This window comes from Manis pentadactyla, chromosome 10, assembly GCF_030020395.1.
Source record: "Manis pentadactyla isolate mManPen7 chromosome 10, mManPen7.hap1, whole genome shotgun sequence".
NCBI lineage: Eukaryota > Metazoa > Chordata > Mammalia > Pholidota > Manidae > Manis > Manis pentadactyla.
The window spans coordinates 17,435,218-17,454,474 of record NC_080028.1 but is presented as its reverse complement, the minus strand read 5'-3'; the positions used below and the strand labels follow the sequence as shown (position 1 = coordinate 17,454,474).

At 45.2% G+C, this 19,257-nt stretch overlaps 1 protein-coding gene across 1 annotated transcript in view; it reads left to right on the top strand.

Moving 5' to 3' along the window:
• The window catches only part of STAB2 (stabilin 2), a 141,440-nt gene that overhangs the window by 45,530 nt on the left and 76,653 nt on the right, over window positions 1–19,257 (top strand). Inside the window, exons 11-23 of the mRNA XM_036891231.2 lie at window positions 420–553; window positions 2,172–2,254; window positions 3,911–4,060; window positions 5,533–5,676; window positions 6,202–6,258; window positions 6,436–6,561; window positions 7,645–7,698; window positions 8,010–8,090; window positions 10,140–10,292; window positions 13,138–13,200; window positions 15,848–15,934; window positions 16,746–16,832; window positions 18,077–18,188. Coding sequence (XP_036747126.2) covers window positions 420–553; window positions 2,172–2,254; window positions 3,911–4,060; window positions 5,533–5,676; window positions 6,202–6,258; window positions 6,436–6,561; window positions 7,645–7,698; window positions 8,010–8,090; window positions 10,140–10,292; window positions 13,138–13,200; window positions 15,848–15,934; window positions 16,746–16,832; window positions 18,077–18,188 — 1,331 coding nt within the window. The remainder of the gene's footprint in view (window positions 1–419; window positions 554–2,171; window positions 2,255–3,910; window positions 4,061–5,532; window positions 5,677–6,201; window positions 6,259–6,435; window positions 6,562–7,644; window positions 7,699–8,009; window positions 8,091–10,139; window positions 10,293–13,137; window positions 13,201–15,847; window positions 15,935–16,745; window positions 16,833–18,076; window positions 18,189–19,257) is intronic.

Below are 19,257 nucleotides of genomic sequence, written 5' to 3'. Positions count from 1 at the left end.
AGCAGATGAGTAGCTCTGACTCTTTACCTGAGGTTGGCTTCAATAGCTTATTCCAATTCAGTGGTTCTGCAGTGGGTTCCCAGAATCTGCGTTTATAGTAAGCCCTCCACATGATTCCAATGTACGGTGGTCTCTTGCTCACACTTTGAAAAATACTGAGACAAAGAGTATACAAAACTATCCAGTGTTTATAGTTAAATAAGCATAATTTATTAAACACCCATTGCTGGCAGACCTCCCATTTGTCAGGCTCTGCACTGGGCCTGCTCGCCTGTGTCTGCACCTCTGCCCTCCTGGCCTTGTCGCTGGCGTACTGAGGGCAGCATTTTCCCCAGTCTGCAAAATGAAGGAGTTAGACTGCATGCTCTCAACGTTCAATGACTGTAAAACCTGAGAATGTGTTTTCACCCTCTCTGTAGATGCACTTGCCAGAAAGGTTATGTGGGCGATGGCTTAACGTGTTACGGAAACATCATGGAGCGGCTCCAAGAATTGAACACTGAACCCAGAGGAAAATGGCAAGGAAGGCTGACCTCTTTCATCTCACTCCTGGGTATGCAGCTGTGGGTACCGATGTCCGCATAAAATGCAACCCTCTTTTGGGCAAGGCAACTGTAAGACACAATCGTCCAGAAGGGGGTGGGCATGCCAGGCAAGGCTTGCCTGCTGGGGCCAGCCCTCTAGGGAGGCGCCATGCAGGTGGGAGGGAAATGACAGGCCACTGTATCCAAGGAGACAAGGAATGCCAAGAGACCCAGCAACACTATAACGAGTAGGCAGAGAGCTGAGGACAGGGTCCTGGGGTCACCGTAGATTAACAGGTCTGCCACATCAGTGAAACAGGGCAGCTCAGCTCTGCTGGGGATGGAGACCATCCTCTCCCCTGACCTGTGCGTCCTTCAGGGGTGAAACCAAGACTGGCAGATAATACAGGAAATAGAGAGTAACTAAGACCGTGAGGCAGCATCCATGTTCCTCAGTGAAGGTGCCTTTGAATTCTGGGAATAGTCTCAGTTGTGTGCAACCACCTCACACATTGCTGAGTGTTTAGCATGGCTAGCCTACCACCCACTCATTGTCCTTAGGGACACATTCTCCCCCAGTGCCCCAGGCAGGGTGACAACCTAAAGCAGCCTCAGTATTTCCAAATATTCTCTAAGGGTCTTCACCACACACCCCTTGAGAATGAAACATCACAGCTGATTGCAGCATTAGACAAGGCTTCCAATAAAACACACATTTGGCCAATCACCAGAAAATAAAACACAGACTCAACCAATCAGCAGAAGCCTTAAAATATCAGTGTCCAGAATTAACCAGTCCCCAAAAATTGATTTTCCAGAAAAAGCACAGAGAAGCACGTACCGAACACAGTCATGTCAATGATGTGCTCTTGGCCTACACCTTAACATGCATCCCGCACAAATGTCCTGCAGGGAATCAGGCATTACCGGCACACCTTGAGGATCCTCAGAGCCTTCCTCTAAGAACTCTGAGACCATCCAATGAGAGCAAACACGGGTGACTGAGTGCCCTTTGCAGACAGGGCCCTCGAAGGTCTCCCTGGACCAAGTCCAGTCAACCCTTCACCTGCCCCATTTATGAAATGCTGGAGCATTTGAAATGGCTGCTGTGTCACAGCACAGAGCACATCCTGTTGTCCCAACTTACACAGGGGGGTGGAAATGCGACCAGCCACATAACTTGCAGGGCCCTGTGCAAAATGGAAGTGCAGGGTCCTTTGCTCAAAAATTATTAGACATTTCAAGATGGCAACAGCAGAGCCCTAAACCAAGCAGGAGGCCCTTTGAGCCAACCCTGAGGGAACAAAGGCCGTCTTTGCCCACTGAGATGGTGGCAGCTCTGCAAGTCTGGCAAAGGTCCTGGACCCGCTGGGATTGGATGAGAACTTGGCCACACCATCCTCCCAGCCTCTCCTTCCAGGGTATCCTTGGAGCCAAGGCTGTGGCTACAGGGAGAAGGACAGAGCCATCGTGTCTTACATCCTTAGAGAGGTTCCCAGTGTGCCACAGGCCTATACATACCTATCAGAACAGAGAAGCTCTTGAATCAGAGGGTCTGGATGGACCACAAGGACCATCACTTGATTTTACTCTTCGTGTATCACTGACCCATTTGGTGTTTATTTTTTCTGTTTTTTGACTCTAAAGACAAAGCCTATGCCTGGCCACTAAGTAACCTGGGGCCATTCACTGTGCTGTTGCCAACAGACAGGGGACTGAAAGGATTCAATGTAAGTATTTTAAATGACCCCATACAGAAACCCTTACTAGGCACTACCTTCTCTTTTTAACATTCAAAACCCCCATTAAAATGAAACCTACTGCTGTTAAGGATGGCGATTTTTTTGGTAAACTTCTTGTAGTGAAATAGAACATCCTTACACAACGTATACACATTTTAAGTGCACAGCTCAATGAACTGTCACAAAGGCAGTGCACTTGTGTATCAGCCAAGCCATTACCAGCACGCTGCAAGGCCTCCTGGTTCCCCCTTCCAGTCATTACCCCTTCAAGGATAACCACCAAGGGTTCTTAACTGAAGTCATGTGATAAATAAGATTTGCATAATGCAAAACTGCTTATCTCCTACAGGAAGAATTTAACTAATGTATTAGGTATCTGTTCCTTTAAAATTATCATTAATGATAACAGTGATTGGGGAAACTAGAAGAAAATGTAGTCTTCAAAAATGAGCAGTGGTTGTCAGAGATAATGTCAGGCAGCAGGAATGAAACTCAAAATGCCTGGTGGGAGCCTCCTATCATGATGGCTTCAGTGAAATAGCTGTGTCTGGTATAATGTAGATAATGAGCCTATTGGTTTGTATACAATTTGCCTATCTTAATTCAACATATTTTGTGATAATAATTTTTGCTGCCAGAAAATTCCAGACTCTCTCACCCTAATGCACCCCATCACTGCACTGTCTGAGGTGATCAGTCACAGACCTCAGAGACAGCCCCATCTCTCCCCTGCTGGGGGAAGAACTAGTAAATACTGGATGCCTCTATGCTTGTGGCCTTTGGCATAAATATTGATGCCCTTTGCATGAGGTCTCTTGTTTAATATATAGATAAAAATTACACAAAGTAATAAACATTATCTGTTGATTGATAGTTAACAATATAATACTGGCAAAATGTAGACTTGTTTCAGTGGACTTCAAAAATCCTAGTTTTACTATTCCAAAGCTCCATCTGAAGGGGAAGAGGAGCACAGACCCTGAGCAAGGGTGACAAGCAAATTTGTGAAACATTCCACATTTTTGTAGTGGTTGCCACGTGGCAGGTGGGGGAGAAATTAGGTAAAGGGGATAAAGAAGAAAAAAATAATAATAATGTAACATTGTTGACAGATGGTCCCCAGACTTCTGTGATGACCATTTCCTAATGTATAGAAATATCAAATCACTATGTTGTATACCCAAAACCAACACAATATAGTTATGTCTATTATTCTTCAATAAACTTAAAACTTTTTAAAAGAGAAAACACAAACAAAAGCTCCATCAGTCCACCCTGCCCCTCTTTTCTCATAACTTCCTTTTTCGTTCCCGTCTACTTCCTGGGTCAAGATGCTTCGTCAGGGCCTGCCACCTGCCCCGCTCCTGCTGGCCTGGGTGCTGTCTCCCCACAGTGTCCACTCAGCGTCAGAGCAGCACCTACCGTGCTTTGCGAGCATACCAGCATACGTGCTCCACCTCCCACTGTCCACCTTTAAATCCTGACCCAGGGCAGCTGTCCTCGCTTCTGAAAGAGCCCAGCCCCAAGTTGGGGTGCACTGGCTTTGATGTCTTTGATGCTGAACAAGTCAATGCCTGAGTTGCAAACGTCATTTTCTCCTTCCAACAAAAGTGGAGACTAAAGGCCCCGGCTTTCTTTTCTCAGGTAAAGGAGCTTTTGATGGATAGTGAGGCGGCTCGGTACTTTGTGAAACTGCACATAATTGCTGGGCAGATGGACACTGAGCATATGAATAACACAGACACATTCTACACCTTGACTGGAAAGTCAGGAGAAATCTTCAGTGGGGATAAGGTAAGACTTCCTCCGATTTCACTCCCAGAACTGAACAGCCCACTTAGTCAGTGCCCACATTATCAATGTTTTCAGGGTCGTGAAGGTGATGAATAATTTCTGGCCTGTTCCTGGTTTGTCAAAGCACTTCCCTATGTAGAATGAAGTAGAGGGCAGCACCCGACAGAGTCAGCTAGGACGGAGTGGACTGTTGCAGAAAGAGGGCTCAAAAGTGTTTGATTTTGCTCTGGTCTGAATGAGCTTTCCAGGTAACCATCACTCAGCTGCCAGCAGGAAGGAGACACTTTGCAGTCAGCCTGTTTCCTGGAAGCACCAGCCACAAGCCAGATCAGCATTCCTCTTACAAAAGGAAAGGGATCCTGTTTGGTTTATATTGCTGGAGTTTATCTACCCTTGCCAACCTAACATTCCTTCTCTCCTACTGCCATTAGTGTTGTTCACTTTTTAAATAAAACTACCTCTTTCACAGATAACTCTTTTTGTGACTTTACTGAGCTGAAGAGCACATAACTAGTCAACAGAATGTACGTGGGTGGGTTATAGCCTATATTGCTACATTTCACTTATTGTCAATAGTTGATAGATTTTTGAGCACTTACTCTGTGCAAGATACTGGGGTAAACCTTTACGTATAGCATATAAGACTTGCAACAACCCCATGAAGGAGATTTTTCCAGTGGGAAAACTGAGAGGTCACAGAATAGAGGCCAGAGCCAGGATCCAAATACAAGTCTCTTTGACTCCAAAGCTTGAATCATTAACCAGTGTGTTATACTGTGTGTGTGAGGATAGATAGATAGATAGATAGATAGATGGGTAAATGGATGGGTGAATGGGTGAATGGATGGATGGATGGATAAATGGTAGATAGGTAGGTAGATAGATGATAGATAGATAAAAAGATAATAGATATAGATAGATTAGATAGATAGATAGATAGATAGATAGATAGATAGATAGATAGATAGATAGATAGATAGATAGATAGATAGATAGATAGAAGAAGATGTGGCTATCTTCATTCATTCATTCAACAAATATTTACTAAGTCTGTAACTTGTAGAAGCCACATGAGAGGAAGAAGGAATTAACATCAGTCACTCATTCAAGAAATATCTTTTATTGTGTGACTTCTTTGTATAAGATGGTAAAGTAGGTGATGAATTTACAGTAAATTTTATAGATTTGTTCTTTGACCTTGTGGTTTATGGTGGAGCGGGGGGATTTATAATGCCTTATTCACATTTAGCAATCATTGGTAGTCCTCAGTGATTTCTCACATTATTTCATTTGACCTTAACAAAAGACCTTCAAAATCAGCCAAGCAAATGCCATCATCCCCATTTCAGGTTAAGTGACTTACCCAAGATAACACAGCCAAACAACAGCAGAACCCAAGGACTCGAGACTTGTAAGTCAGTTCTCACTCCTTTACAGACACCATATTAATTTCATTTCTCTTTGTGTTTCAGGACAATCAAATAAGGCTTAAACTCCTTGGAGGCAAAAAAAAGGTAAAAATTATACAGGGGAACGTCATTGCTTCCAACGGGCTCCTGCACATCCTGGACAGAGCCATGGACAGGATGGTGCCCACGTTCAAGAGCAACACTGAGGTGAGACACATCAGGTAAAAATGGTGTCAACCCAAATCCATCTTCCTTTGCTCCCTGGAGAGTCACATCCAAAGAAAAACAATGCATGACAATACTGAGTGCTTGTCCTTCAGTTGGCCTAGTACCCCAACCATGGGGAAAATGGGATCATTTCTGTTTTTAGTAGAGTAACAGCACCTCTGGGCATGTCTGCAGAGAGAAAGAAAGGCATGCAGCAGGTGTAGGAAAGATCTCAATTTTGTGACCTCGTTTATGGCCACATCTGACGACTCAGTCCAGTGGCCAATTGTCATGAAAATTTATCCCTCATGTTTGACGGAAGAGGGCAGTCCTCACTGCAGTAAAAATGTATTCCCTCTGACCTGTTTAATGATGGCCAAATTGACACTGGCCAGGAGATCAGGTCATTTTATAGCAATCCACATTTACACATAAACTCTGTCATCAGCCTTTTAATATTAGGGTGTCTGTTTCCTCAACCACCTTATTTGTTAAATGATTTTTAAGCAAAATGTCTCCTTTTAGCAAACCATAATGATGATGCTACAGCCAAGATACAGCAAGTTCAGATCTTTGTTAGAGGTATGTACTTTTCATGAATTTCTGAAAAATGTTTTATGTCCATGTCCTTAGTAAAATGTTTTATGTCCAGTCCTTAGTAAAATTAGCAGGGGTGTCAATTATAAATATTTGCTGAGGATTCCTACAAATATTTGTCTGAGATAGATTGCAGAAATAAAATTTCATTTCCCCATGCAGGAAACCAGTGTGGGACATACCTTAGATGAAGATGGGGTTGGTAGACCTTACACCATTTTTGTTCCAAGTAATGAAGCATTAAATAACATGAAGGATGGTGCTCTGGATTACCTCCTATCTCCAGAGGTATTGTATCTTATTTTTTTCTGATGACATATGTGAGCATCACTGCTTCAGTCTGAACCCATACAGGCTTCTTCTAAACTGAGGATGGCAAATAAGTAGCAGACAGATTACTACCTACCTTTCCATAACCAAAACAGACATCACTAATCAATCACAGTTCTCTGGAACTAGGCCTAGATGTGGCTTCAGTCTCCTCAATGGAGTCCCAAGTAGCTATGACCCATCAATGAGACTAGTTACAGGAAATAAAATTGATGTGCAATCCCAGGTCTAAATGGATGGTTTGATTTGTCCTGGCTCTGCTAGTATTTCTCATTAGCCAAATCAGTATTTGAAGTTCCCTGTAATTCTAAAACCACTTTCTTCCACCAAAGAGAATGGTCCCTGTACTCCTCAATTCTGTATGCTCTCTCCAAGGCATCCTGTGGGGACTGCCTATCCTGATATAGTCCAGAGACCTTCTTTTCCTCCATTGCTGCTTGTTTTGTGAAGTAAGAGAAATCTTGAAAAGGACTTTGATGGAGAGATGACCATGTATTATGGGAGCATAGAAAGGGAAAAGTGTCCTAACCAGATATTGCTAAGAAGAACTTATATTCCTTAATAACCAGCGTGTGGTCTGACAAGCAGACATTTAAGCAAGCAGAATCATAAACTAAGGCTGTCTTAGAAAATCCAGAATGTAGCTTTAGACATTCAGAGAGGTAGGGGAGCAGAGTGATAATAGCGTGGGCTAATTCTTAGGTTTAGATCCCAAGTTAGCTTGGTGAACTTGGACATGTCTTTAGAACTTGGTGTTATCACACATAAAATGAGTCAGTAGCAGTTTCCACAAGGCTTTGGGAAGGATTACATGAGATGTGCATATAATGTTTTCAGAGCAGCCCCTACTACAGAGTAGGAATTTGGTGAGTATTCACTATTTTGGGGATGAGAATTTTTTCACCCAGGACTTCCCAATTAAGAGGTTATAGGTCATTTACTTTTCTTGACTAAGTGCCCAAAGTCATTTGTGGAGGTTTCCACAAGTGGTGAGGAGTTGTGTTTTCAGATGACTAAAGAAGTATTTTGATTCCTTTGCAGGGATCTCGGAAGCTTCTGGAACTCATCAGATACCACATTGTCCCATTTACCCAGGTTGGCCTCACTTTCCTGACATATTTTTTCCCTGCTTTCAAGATATTTGACCTAGTCTTACATTCCAATATTTTTGTGCCAGAAAATATGTGACAACTGTTCTTTTATCTGCAGCTTGGAGCATACCCTTAGTAATGAATAGTGAGCCTGTTGTCAAAGAAATCTTCACAGCCACAAAAATGCATGACATCAAAGTTCCCATTATTTATTTTATAAACTTTCAGGCTGTTTCTTCCAGTGAGGACTTTATGAAAACAGGCCTCTGTGTGTTGCTCTAAATGTCTCAGTCTGTTGTTCTCTTCTCATTGCAGCTTGAAGTGGCCACTCTCATTTCCACCTCTCACATCAGGAGCTTGGCCAACCAGATCATACAGTTTAACACAACCAACAATGTAGGTGAAAACTTTACCACTGCTGTCATTACTCACATGCATTTTTGCTCGGCTTATGATTATTCATTAGGTTATCCTACCTCAACACTATCTCATGGGCTTAAAATCTTTATAATTATTTCCTTCATTTGTTGTTTCTTTCAACAAATATCTGCTGAACAACTACATGTTGTAAGTCTGAGAATATGAACTAGATGTCAAGGATAAAGCTGGAAAAAAGACACACTTACATCCCAGCAAAGAAAAGAGGCTTTAAACAACTAAATTGCAACCAGTTAATTATTTTAATTACAATTATAGTTTGCTGTCACCAAGAGCTGTAAGAGCTCACGACAGAAGGAGGCTGAGCAGATCTAGGGGTCTAGAGCTTCCTTAGTGAGTTAAGGCCTTGGCCAAGCTTCAAAGGATGAGCAGAGCAAACCTGGGCAGAAATGAGTAGAAGAAAGTTCCAAGTAGAAGACAGAACATGTGCAAAGGCCCTGAGGTGGAGGAAACATGATTCACTTAAGGAACACAAAGAAGGCAGCATTATTTGGCTAACTCCCAGGGGTTGTATTATCAGCAAAAGTCTGGAAGTGTAGAGATTATGTCTCCTGTTGATTTACTGTTGCTGGAGATGATGATGATGACCCTCATCCTTTCAGTAAGAATATATTAATTGCCAGCTATGCACCAGACATCATTCTAGGTCCTCAAGGTAGACCAATGAACACGCAGATGAAAGTCCCTGATTGGATGGAACTTTCAGTCTAGTAAATAGGAAGATAGGCAATTAACAGATGAAGTAAATAAAAGTCCCTGATTACATGAAACTTTCATTTTAGTAAATAGGAAGGTAGACAATAAACAAATTAAGTAGGTAAAATATAGCATATATTTAGTAAGTGCTAAGGCAAAGAATAGCAAAACAAGAAACGGGACTAGAAAGTGGTGGGGCTGATATTTTAAATAAAGTGCCTGAGCAAGTCCATTAAGAAGTAAGGGTGTGAGCAGAGACCTATAGGAAATGAAGGAACAAGCAGTGTGACTATCTGGGGAAAGAGCATTCCAGAGAGAGGAGCAAGCGAGTCCAAAGGCACAAAGCCAGGAGCGGGCCCGACCTGCTTGAGGAGCTGCAAGGTCACTGTGGCTGGAGCAGAGGGGTGAAGGGGAGAGGTAGAAGAGGTCGAGGCAGTAACAGCAGAAAGGAGAGGTGGGGTCAGGTCATGCACGGCCTAAGAATTCAGGGTAAGGATGCAGACTCTTACTTGAATAAGAAGAGAAGGCATCAGAGGACTTTGAGCAGTGGAATGACTTGATCAGATGAATGTTATCAGATAAAGAACCAGTCAGGAGACTGGTTAGAAGGCAAATGCAATAACCCCAAGGTGAATGGTGGTGACCCAGACCAGGGTGGTGGCAGGGACATGGTACTAAGTGGTTGCGTTCTGAAGGTATTTTGAAGGTAGACCCAAAAGAACTTGCTGATGGATTAGATGGGAGATGAAGACAGTGGAAGCCCCTGAAGACTCCTGAGCTTCTGCCCGGAAGGATGGAGTTGCCATTAATACTACAGGGGAAGCAGGTTTGGGAGGAAAGCAGAGATCAGAATTCTTTGCTTAGTTGTCCATTTTCTGCTCCCTCCCCTACAATATAAGCAGGAACCCGTCTGGAAACACAATCAGGAACCTTGTCACTGATGTATCCCCAGCACTAGAGCACAGCATAATGCAAGGTCAATAAATGTATCTGAATGAAGGGATCCCCATGTCACCACAAAGAGGTAAAACAATTTGCCCAGGGTCTCAGAGCAAACATATTGTCGAGCTGGAATAATTATACCTCTTCCTCAGCCCAACACCTACAAGGGCATCCTTGCCTGGTGTTGGTCAAGAATTCATCTAACTGTCATCTTTCCCTGTCAGCCAGGACCTTCCATCAGCAATCATCCACCCAGAAAAAAGCAAAGTAAAGGTGAAGGCTCTCTAGGGAGGTCACCACCACTCAGGTGTGCCTAGGGATTTCTGGGCCCCTGCAGTACACAATGAAAGATGTCACTGCTCTTTCCAGGGACAGATCCTGGCAAATGATGTGGCAATGGAAGAAACTGAAGTCACTGCCAAAAATGGCCGAATTTACACACTGACTGGAGTTCTCATTCCCCCCTCCATCGTCCCAATTCTGCCCCACCGATGTGATGATACCGAGAGAGAGATGAAACTGGTAAGAAAACTAGGAAAATAAATAAGGGCCGCTCTGCAGCCCCCGAGAGCAGACAACATTCCTTCCTGTCAGGGCTCTGAGGAGCTGACAGGGGGCAGCCACCACAGGAGCCCACACCAGAAGCATTTCCGTCTTCATGAAGAGGCAGGCAGGCCTCCATCCTGTCTCAGAAAATGTGAACAAAGCATCCTTGAGGGAATTTCCTCAATGACAGAGGCTGCCCACGTATATGAGTTTTCTGGAGCAGCCCTAACAACTTACCACAAACCAGGAGGCTGAAAGCCACGGAACTGCAGCCTCTCGCAGTTCTGGAGGCCAGTAGTCTAAATCAAGGTATCAGCAGGCCATGCTTCCTCCGAAGGCTCTAGCTGGGGATCCTCCCTTGCCTCTGCCTGGCCTCTCCTGGCTCCCAGCAATTCTTGGGGTCCTTGCCTTGGAGCTGTACCTCTCCCATCTCTGCCCCGTCTTCACATGGCCTTCCTCCCTGCGTCACCGTGTGTCCCCTTCACTTCCTATAAGGACAGCAGTCATTAGATTTAGAACCCACCCTAATCCAGTAAGACATCATCTTAACTCACTATATCTGCAGAGACTGGCTTTCCAAATAAGATCACATCCTAGTTTGGGGGGAAAGTGAACCTGGAGGGAGTATTAGTCCACCCACTACACCAGAGGAGGCAGGGTCAGTCTCCCACCTCACTTCTTTCTTCCCCTGCCCATCACCTGGGACCACTGGGTGCTGTGCCCATAGTTGCGCACTAAGAGGGACTTAAAATAGTATTTCTTCAGTACAGGCTCTGGCTTAGCCAGTCAACCTTCTTTTGTACTTCTATTCAAATACCTAACTTTCCATTTGCCTATGAGCTTGTGTACCCTCTTCCCTGTTTCTATAGCAACTTATTTGGCTCGGCCAGTTTTATTCAGAGCACCCCAAATTTCAAAACTGAACATGTGATCTTCCAGTTCCTATGGAAACCATAACCCCAAAGTTGTAGCAATAATAGGTCTCAGTCTTTCTTTTCAGGACATTTGAGTAATCCTTCAAAGATTGTTCTCACAATATCCTTGGAACATGGGCATTGGAAAGGAATAATGGCCTCATTCTGTAGATTCTATTTCATTGATCCCTCTTTTCATCGTGAGGGCTGCAAATAGCCCATTGAGCACTTGGCGTAGAACTGTGGCTGATACTTTTGCTTCCAGGTTTCTTAATTGATGTAATGAGTCTGATGTTTTAGGCTATTGTGATGGTACTAGTCCTCCATGCCAGTCACATACCATCTGGAGGACTTGGTTCAATTCTTAGCACCCCTTTTTAAAAGAGACAGAAACTCGGTCCTTTTCCCAGCCAGTCCCTGACAGTGATTTCTGTATGGTTCATTCCTGGAAAAAAGAATTGGCAGTCCATCACTTGGCTTAGACTGGAACGAAGATCAGAACAGGCCAGCTGAGAACGAACAGTCTCATCTCCTACCCCAAAGATTAAAGTATTAGGAAAAAGGGCCTCTGTAGAAAAGGCTCTCTGTGAGTCAGACTCCCCTGCCCCAAGCAGCTGCCATTCACACTCAAGGAAGGAAGTCTGTGGAGGAGATGGAGGCAGCCATGCCTGCTTGCTGCAGGATTGCTGTGTTCCAGAATATTCAAAAGCTAGTTCTCTCATCTCCCCAAAGAAAAGAATCAAGATGTGGCTTTAAGCCACAACCAAAACAGTGGGATGAAGGGGAAAAGAGCTTCCCAACAGCTGGCTTAGGATGGAGTCTTCTTTTCCTATTTTTTTACTATTGTCTCTGGATTTAAAGTCAAATCTCTCTGCTCTGCAAGGTTTAGGATGGTTTTGATTAGGTTGATTGAAAATAAAAATGCATTCTCTGGAAAGTGGTAGGGCTAGCAAGGCGTAGGAACTGCTGGTATCTTCTAGAAGTCTTAGTTTTCACCTGGCTGAACCCCTAGCTGCCTTTGACCATGCATTTTTGGATTTTAGTGATTTAATTATTTTAGTGGTTTAATAATTCTCTATACTAGTTAGGGTCCCTACAGGAAACAGAATTTTATCCCATGGTCCCAATTAACAGACTTTAATGAAGGAGCCACTCCAGAGGGGTGGGTAGGGCTAAGGAAACAAACAGTGCATCCAAGGAGAAGCAATGGCAGCAAGCCAGGACCACCCCAGAACCAAAGGGTCAGCGTGGGAAGGGCTGGAGTCACCTGAGCCCAGGGAGAGCTGGGAGAGAAGTGACGCCTGTTAGGAGAAGCAGGAATGATGCCCAAGCAGATGGGGAGCTGGGAAGATACCCTCCCCTTGCCCTCCTTCCAGTCACCAGTATCCCACTGGTGCCTCACATTGGCGGAGACCCATCAGGGCTGGCAAGTAGGCCCAGAGACTGCCCTCCAAGGTCAGCACAGAGCCCAGCAGAGGTCAGAGAATGGAGCTGGAGGCACAGGCCCCTTTCCTTCCTCCTGAATTCAGAACCAATGGAGCAAGAAACCTGGGAGACTGACAGGCAGGTTCACTGTTCTGTCTCATGACTGCTATGCTTATTGGAGAGCAAAGCCTTAACTGTGTGGCCTATTGACTCTGCATATTATAAAGAGGCACCTGCCCCTGAGGCCTGTAGACATTCTGACCCTGAAAGAGGGAGCGGAAGCGGCTTCTCTGAGCATGCTCAGTTCCATCTCGCGGAGCCCTCTGGCATTGACTGAGCTCCTTCTCTCTGGGGAGGAGTCAGTAGGGGTGGGGAGAGAGGCCTGGAACCCCCTTCACAGGGAGGAAGCGTAAGGCCAGACAGGATGGTCCCCTGCTCCCTCCTACAGGGAAGCCAGGCTGATCCGCTGTCTTTCCTTGCAGGGCTCCTGCGTGAGCTGTTCCCTCATACACTGGAGCAAATGTCCTGCTGACTCGGTGCCCACGGTGAGTGTGACAACTTCCTGAAACCACACATCAGCCACACAGCCCCAGTGGTAGTGTTTCTCATCCTTTGTACCTTCCTTCTTAAAAGATACTAATTCCAATGGGGTCAATGTAAGATGAGCTCTTAGCCTACGCTATGGGGGTGTGGTTGAAAGACAACCACAGATCTGTGTTCGAATCCCGACTCATTAACCCCAGGTGAGCCGCTTAACCTTTTGACCTTTATTTCCTTTATTGGGAAGTAATCACCATAACAAAACAACCGCAGCAGCAGATTAGCATAGGCAAAACCCAAGCCCAGCAGGGACACCATGTGACCACTTAGTGCAGGCTCTTTCCTTCTCTGCTTTTCCCTCTTCAGGAAAATCCAGTGTTTGTGTAGGGGGACCAAAGCTTTACCTCCACCCACTTCAGTTCTCCCGCTGGGCCTGAGAATTAAATTGACAGAAAACAGGTTAATGGAAGAAAAGTACAGAGTTTTACTTGTGCATGGGAGCCCCCCCAGGAAAATGAAGACCGAAGAGACGGGGGCATCCAGATGTTTAAATAGTAGGTTACATAAAGGAGTGGCAGTTGTGGAAAAGGAAAACGTTATGGGGAGGCTGAAGGAAGGGCAGGGTTATTGCAACAAGGTCTGTTTGCACAGACCTCTGCTGCAGCTCCCTGTGGCTGGTGATGTTTCTTTTCTCCTGGGTCATTGAGGGCACCTTTCACGTGGGAGGTTTATCTCCTGTTTTCACAAAGGAAAAGAGAGGTCGGGGTGTCCCTTTTGCAGCTGCTGTTTCTCAAGTGCCTTTAGTTCAAAATAATCCATAGGCCAACGTGACATATTTTGGAGTGGGCATATGCTGCCACCTTTCATTCATATTTGCTCTTCCCATGCATTATTCTGGAGAGAAAAATATATATATATCAAGGAAATAACACTAGGACCATTAAAACCTTTTCAAGTGTGATTGAATCTGCATACGTATTAGATCTGGTTCGGGGGACTTAAAGATGAGTAAGATTTTGTTTTGGTTTGTTGTGTCTGTCTTGAGAAGCTCTAATCTAAAAAGGAAAAACAGACCATTGTACAACAATCCATAATTCATATGCCAAGTACTGTACTGGTGACAAAAGCCGAGTGTTCTGAGGTAAACTTGGTGATAGAAATTTCTACCTATAGTTTTTATCCTAAGAACTTCCCCACCAGAAGTTTCATTCAACACTAGTCTAGGTCACAAGGAAGAGGCTGAGCTGTTTACTGCCGTCCTAGTGTGAAGCATTTAATCAAGCAAAACATTAAAATTAAATAGGCTCAGGTGTTCAGATATTTTGCTCAATGAAGCCATCACCCCTGGGAATATGGAGAGTGGGGAGAAAAGAGGAAGTGGTGTTGACCAGTATCTCAGGGATTGCTGTGTGCCATTGTTCTAAAGGCTTTATACAGCAAACCTCTGAGGTCGGCATATTATCATCAGAACTTTTATGTAATCTGGGAACTAAGGCAAGGAAACATAAAACACCTTGCACAAGGTCAACAGCCGAGACGTGGCAGAGCTGTGATCCTACACTGCCTCAGCCCAAGGAAAGAGGAGAAAGAGAAATGAGACACATGGGCAGAGCCCAAAAACTGCCCTTGCCAGGCTCCCAGGATGTATCGTTGGTTCATTATCCTGAGATCCAACAAGCGGGCTGAACGTTCCTTCCTCAGTGACCTCAGAATTCCTTTATATATCGAAAAGTTTAGCATTTTAGAGCCTCTGAAGTTTTCATGCTCTCTTCTTGCATAAGAGCCTACAGGAAGGGGTACCTAGACGTCAACATTCATCTAACATAAAATTTGAACCAGGAACTAAATACTTACCAAAAACTTGAGATCCGCATTATTGGCCCATTTCACAGATTAGGCAGCTGAGGCCCACTGACCACATGACTTGCTTGTGATATCCTGAAGTTAGGAGATGGTAAGACCCATTCTCTGAACTTCCCACTAAGAAGCAGTGTTCTTAGGAGAATGATTTAACTTTTTTGGGCCTCCGTTTCCTCATCTACAAAAAAGGATGAAAATTATCCACATGGAGTTGAGGCTCGATGACCTCATGTGCAACATGGCTGGCCCTAGTAAGTTCTCAACAAATGGTAGTTTTAGATAATTATGAGTGGGCATCCAGGGTTACCGAGCAGAAAGATGCACATAAATCTGCCTGTCCCCACACCCCACTGACCCCCTACGAGAAAAACTCAGGCTTGCCCTATTTTATTTGGTGGATCTTTCTACAAATTAGAGACTGACTCCAAAATTTCTGTAGAAGAGATGCTTACAGATGGCTATTAATTGGCAGCAGACACTAAGCCCCATCCAGGGCACACCAGAGTGTGCCCAGTCAGGCAACCGTGTGTGCCACAGCACGGGGAGGGGAGTAAGAACAGACATGCCCCACGTGGTGCAAACCCTGGTCTGTATTCTGCCAACAAGAAAACAAGAGTCCTAAAGAGGGTGACTAAGCCTGGACCGGGACCCACGTGTGCTGGTATGGCCTAGTCCTGTCTCCTAACGTGGGGAGGAAATGGAGGTGGAATGCTAAGGAATGTAGAAGCCAAGGAACGCCAGAGGACCTGGAGGCGCACAGTGCATTGCTTTCTCTCGTTGGCTTTCTTCCAGACACTCTTCACACACAGGTGTGTGTACTCTAGCAGAATAAGAAGCCTGAAGAGTGGCTGTGCCAGATTCTGCAATGCCACTGTGAAGGTGAGGGCACGGCTGGGCACTCATCCAGGCCACACAGGCCCACACACAAACCAGCAGGGCTGGGCAGTTCCAGGGACTGTGAGGTCAGAGGTCATCTGTGGGGCCTTGGCAATGTCTTCCTGCAAGGGACTCGAAGGGCAGATTCTCTACATGGTGGCCAGGCCACCCTTCCCTGCATCCGTCCCTCCCGTGGTTCCCTACTGCTCTTACCATAGAGCCCTCGACACTCCCCACACGGCGCGCCCTCTGCAGTGCCTGACCTCTCACCCTCATTCCCACCTCAGCACGCACACTTGCCATTCCCTGGCTCAGAGCGCTCCTCCAGATTCTCTTGGGGCTGATTCATCTTCCAAGTATTCATCTAACTGGCCCTTCCTCTGTCACCACCGCCCCACAGCTGCCTCCCCAGTCTCCCCCGACCTTGGCCCTTACCTGCCACCCTGTCAACAGGGCACTTTGTTTTCCCAGCAATTATCATTCTCTGAAATTCTCATCTTTTTTTTAAACATACTGTCTCTTCCCTAACTGGATTGAAGAGAGGCCCCATGAGTGCAGCCTCACCTGTCTTGTTTGCTCGGTACCAGAGCTGGGCCGGCACCTGCGGTTGGCCCTCAGCAGATCCGTGGCGGACACATGGCTGAGCACCAGCCAGACCGCCCTCTGCAGAAGAATATGTCACGTTCATGGAGTGGGGAGGTGGGGGGAGAGACGAATGCTGTTATTTATAACAGTGGAAATTAAAATATATTTCCTTTGAGAACCTGGCCTTCTGCTTGGGGTTTCCAAAGGTAACATGCATATTGTGTCTCAGATACCGAAGTGCTGCAAAGGCTTCTACGGGCCCGACTGCAACCAGTGTCCAGGAGGCTTCCAGAATCCATGCTCGGGGAATGGACAGGTGACCAGCACAGTCCCTCATGAGATTTTTCATGAATGCTGAGGTGGACCTGTCCTAAGTCAAGTCAAAAAATAATTTTTAAAACCACTAAACCAAGAAACAAATACAATGTTTTTAAAACCACTTAACAAGAAACAATACAACCACTCTTCCCAGGGAACAAAAGACACAGATCTGTAGCTAAAAGAACAGGCGTCTGAAGCAGAAGAATTTTGGCCTGGGATGGTTGGGGCAGTGATGATGTTTCTGGCTGTTTTCCTGGGCTCTCTGGCCCCAGTTCCTCCTGCAGGAGGTAACAGGGACGGCCTGCACCGATCTCCAAGACTCCTTCCAGGACTAAAATTTTACAATACAAAAAAAAAAAAAAGAAGAAGAAAGAAAGAAATAGCACTATCCAGTGATTGCTTTTTTTTTTTTTTTAGGTATCATTGATATACACTCTTATGGAGGTTTCACAAGAAAAACGTGGTTATTACATTCACCCGTATTATCAAGTCCCCCCCATATCCCATTGCAGTCACTGTCCATCAGTCTAATAAGATGCCACAGAGCAGTGATTGCTTTTTTAACCCACCTGCAAAACCTAGTGACATGTAAAGGCCAAAACTTAATTCATCTAGCTTAGAGGCCAGAGCTCAACAAACCAAGGGAAGTGTAACTGTAGTTCAAATGGGAAAAGTATCGATCTGTGCATTTAAGAAATTCACATCTAAAATGTGCCTCTTTGAAGGGGAAGGACAACCTGCTAACATGAGTGGGGGGCAGCCCGCAGGAAGAAGAACAGGGCAAAGCTGGAACCAATTAGCTAGCACGGCAATGCTGATGCATGTCAGTCATTATAAATCTAACCTTGGACAGGCTGAGGAGGTAGCAAGGGCTCCCCGCTGCAGTTTGAGCAGGTGACAACCTGGAGAGGAATGCCAGCTCCCATCCTGCAGGTTGCTGGCTCATCGCACGGTCCCTTAGGCACTGTTTGGAGGTTCCCAGTTCTCCATTGTGACTCCCCCTCTGCTCCTTGCGTGATTTATCCTAAATTCCTAAATCCTGGCTCAGGACCCCCAAGTTTGTCACTGTTTTAGCATCCTGTTACCAACAGGACCCCACCTTCCACAAGGAATTCCAAAAAGGCATTTCAAGTGGATTCGATCTGAGTTCAAAGAAGTCGGGCCATAAAACGAAAGCGTCAGGGACATTTTTACAGGCCACATTGTCTTCACGGCCCTCAGGCCTGCCTTTGCTTGCAGTGCGCAGATGGCCTCAGTGGCAACGGGACATGCACCTGCCAGGATGGTTTCCAGGGCTCCCAGTGCCAGTTCTGCTCTGATCCCAATAAATATGGACCTCGGTGTGACAAAAGTAAGTGGCCCTTCCAGAGCTCCCTTCCACCCCCAGCCGGGATCCGTCTGCACAGCAGCCTGCCAGTGGTGTGGGCTGGTGCTGTGTGCCCCTTTGCTTGGCAAAGGCCCCCTTCACAGGGCATCTGGTTCTCAAACTATAGCACGTGCCACATTGTTGAGCCCCACTGGGAAGTTTCTGAGGCAGCAGACCTGGGTGGCATCTGAGAATTAGCAGTTCTTTCTTCATATATATCCTTTATTGGAGTATAGCCAATGTACAGTATTATATTGGTTTGAGAATTTGCAATTGTAACCAGATGCCTGGGGATACCTCCACTGCTGGTCCAAGAACCACACTTTGAAGCCAGTCTCTTAAGGCTTCCCCACAAACCTGGAGTGAATTCAGTTTCAGTATGAGAAACAAACTCACTCTCAACCTTTCAAGCAGTTGTCTTTCATCAGCTCCTCCCTTTGCAAAATGTGTGACCTCAGGCAAGTTACCATACATTTCTTCCCCTTGGTTTCCTCATCTATAAAATGGGGACAGTAGTAGTAATTACCTCAGAAGGTTAGTATAAGTTGTAAGTAGAAAGCACTTGTCTTCAGAGAGTGCCTGGCACCTAGTGTGCAGTATAAACATGCTGCCTCTTATTATTACCTATGGCTGTGACTGTTGCTGTTATTCTAAGTTCAGTGACGTAAATGTCAAGAAGCTTGTAGAACATGTAGAAAGTTCCTCAATACTAGGCATTGAAATAAATGCAGTTTTATAACCTTAGAAAAAATGCGTTATGTTCTTAAAAATAACATCATGTGTATATTTAAGTAGGTGACCGAAATAGATAGACAGACAGGAAGATAGAGATGTTGGTGTAGATTTCTAAGCTATGATTAGAACTTGATAGGAAAAGCTGAATAGATCAGAGCTTGTTATGGAGTCAAACTAACCTGAAGTTACTACATCAGGCCTCAGCAACTTACTGGCTGTGTGATCTTAGGAAAAGTCTCTTACTGAGCCTCAGTTTCCCCATTTCCAAAATGAAGATAATGCTGGTACCCACATGATAGGTTGTTGATGAAGTTAGATC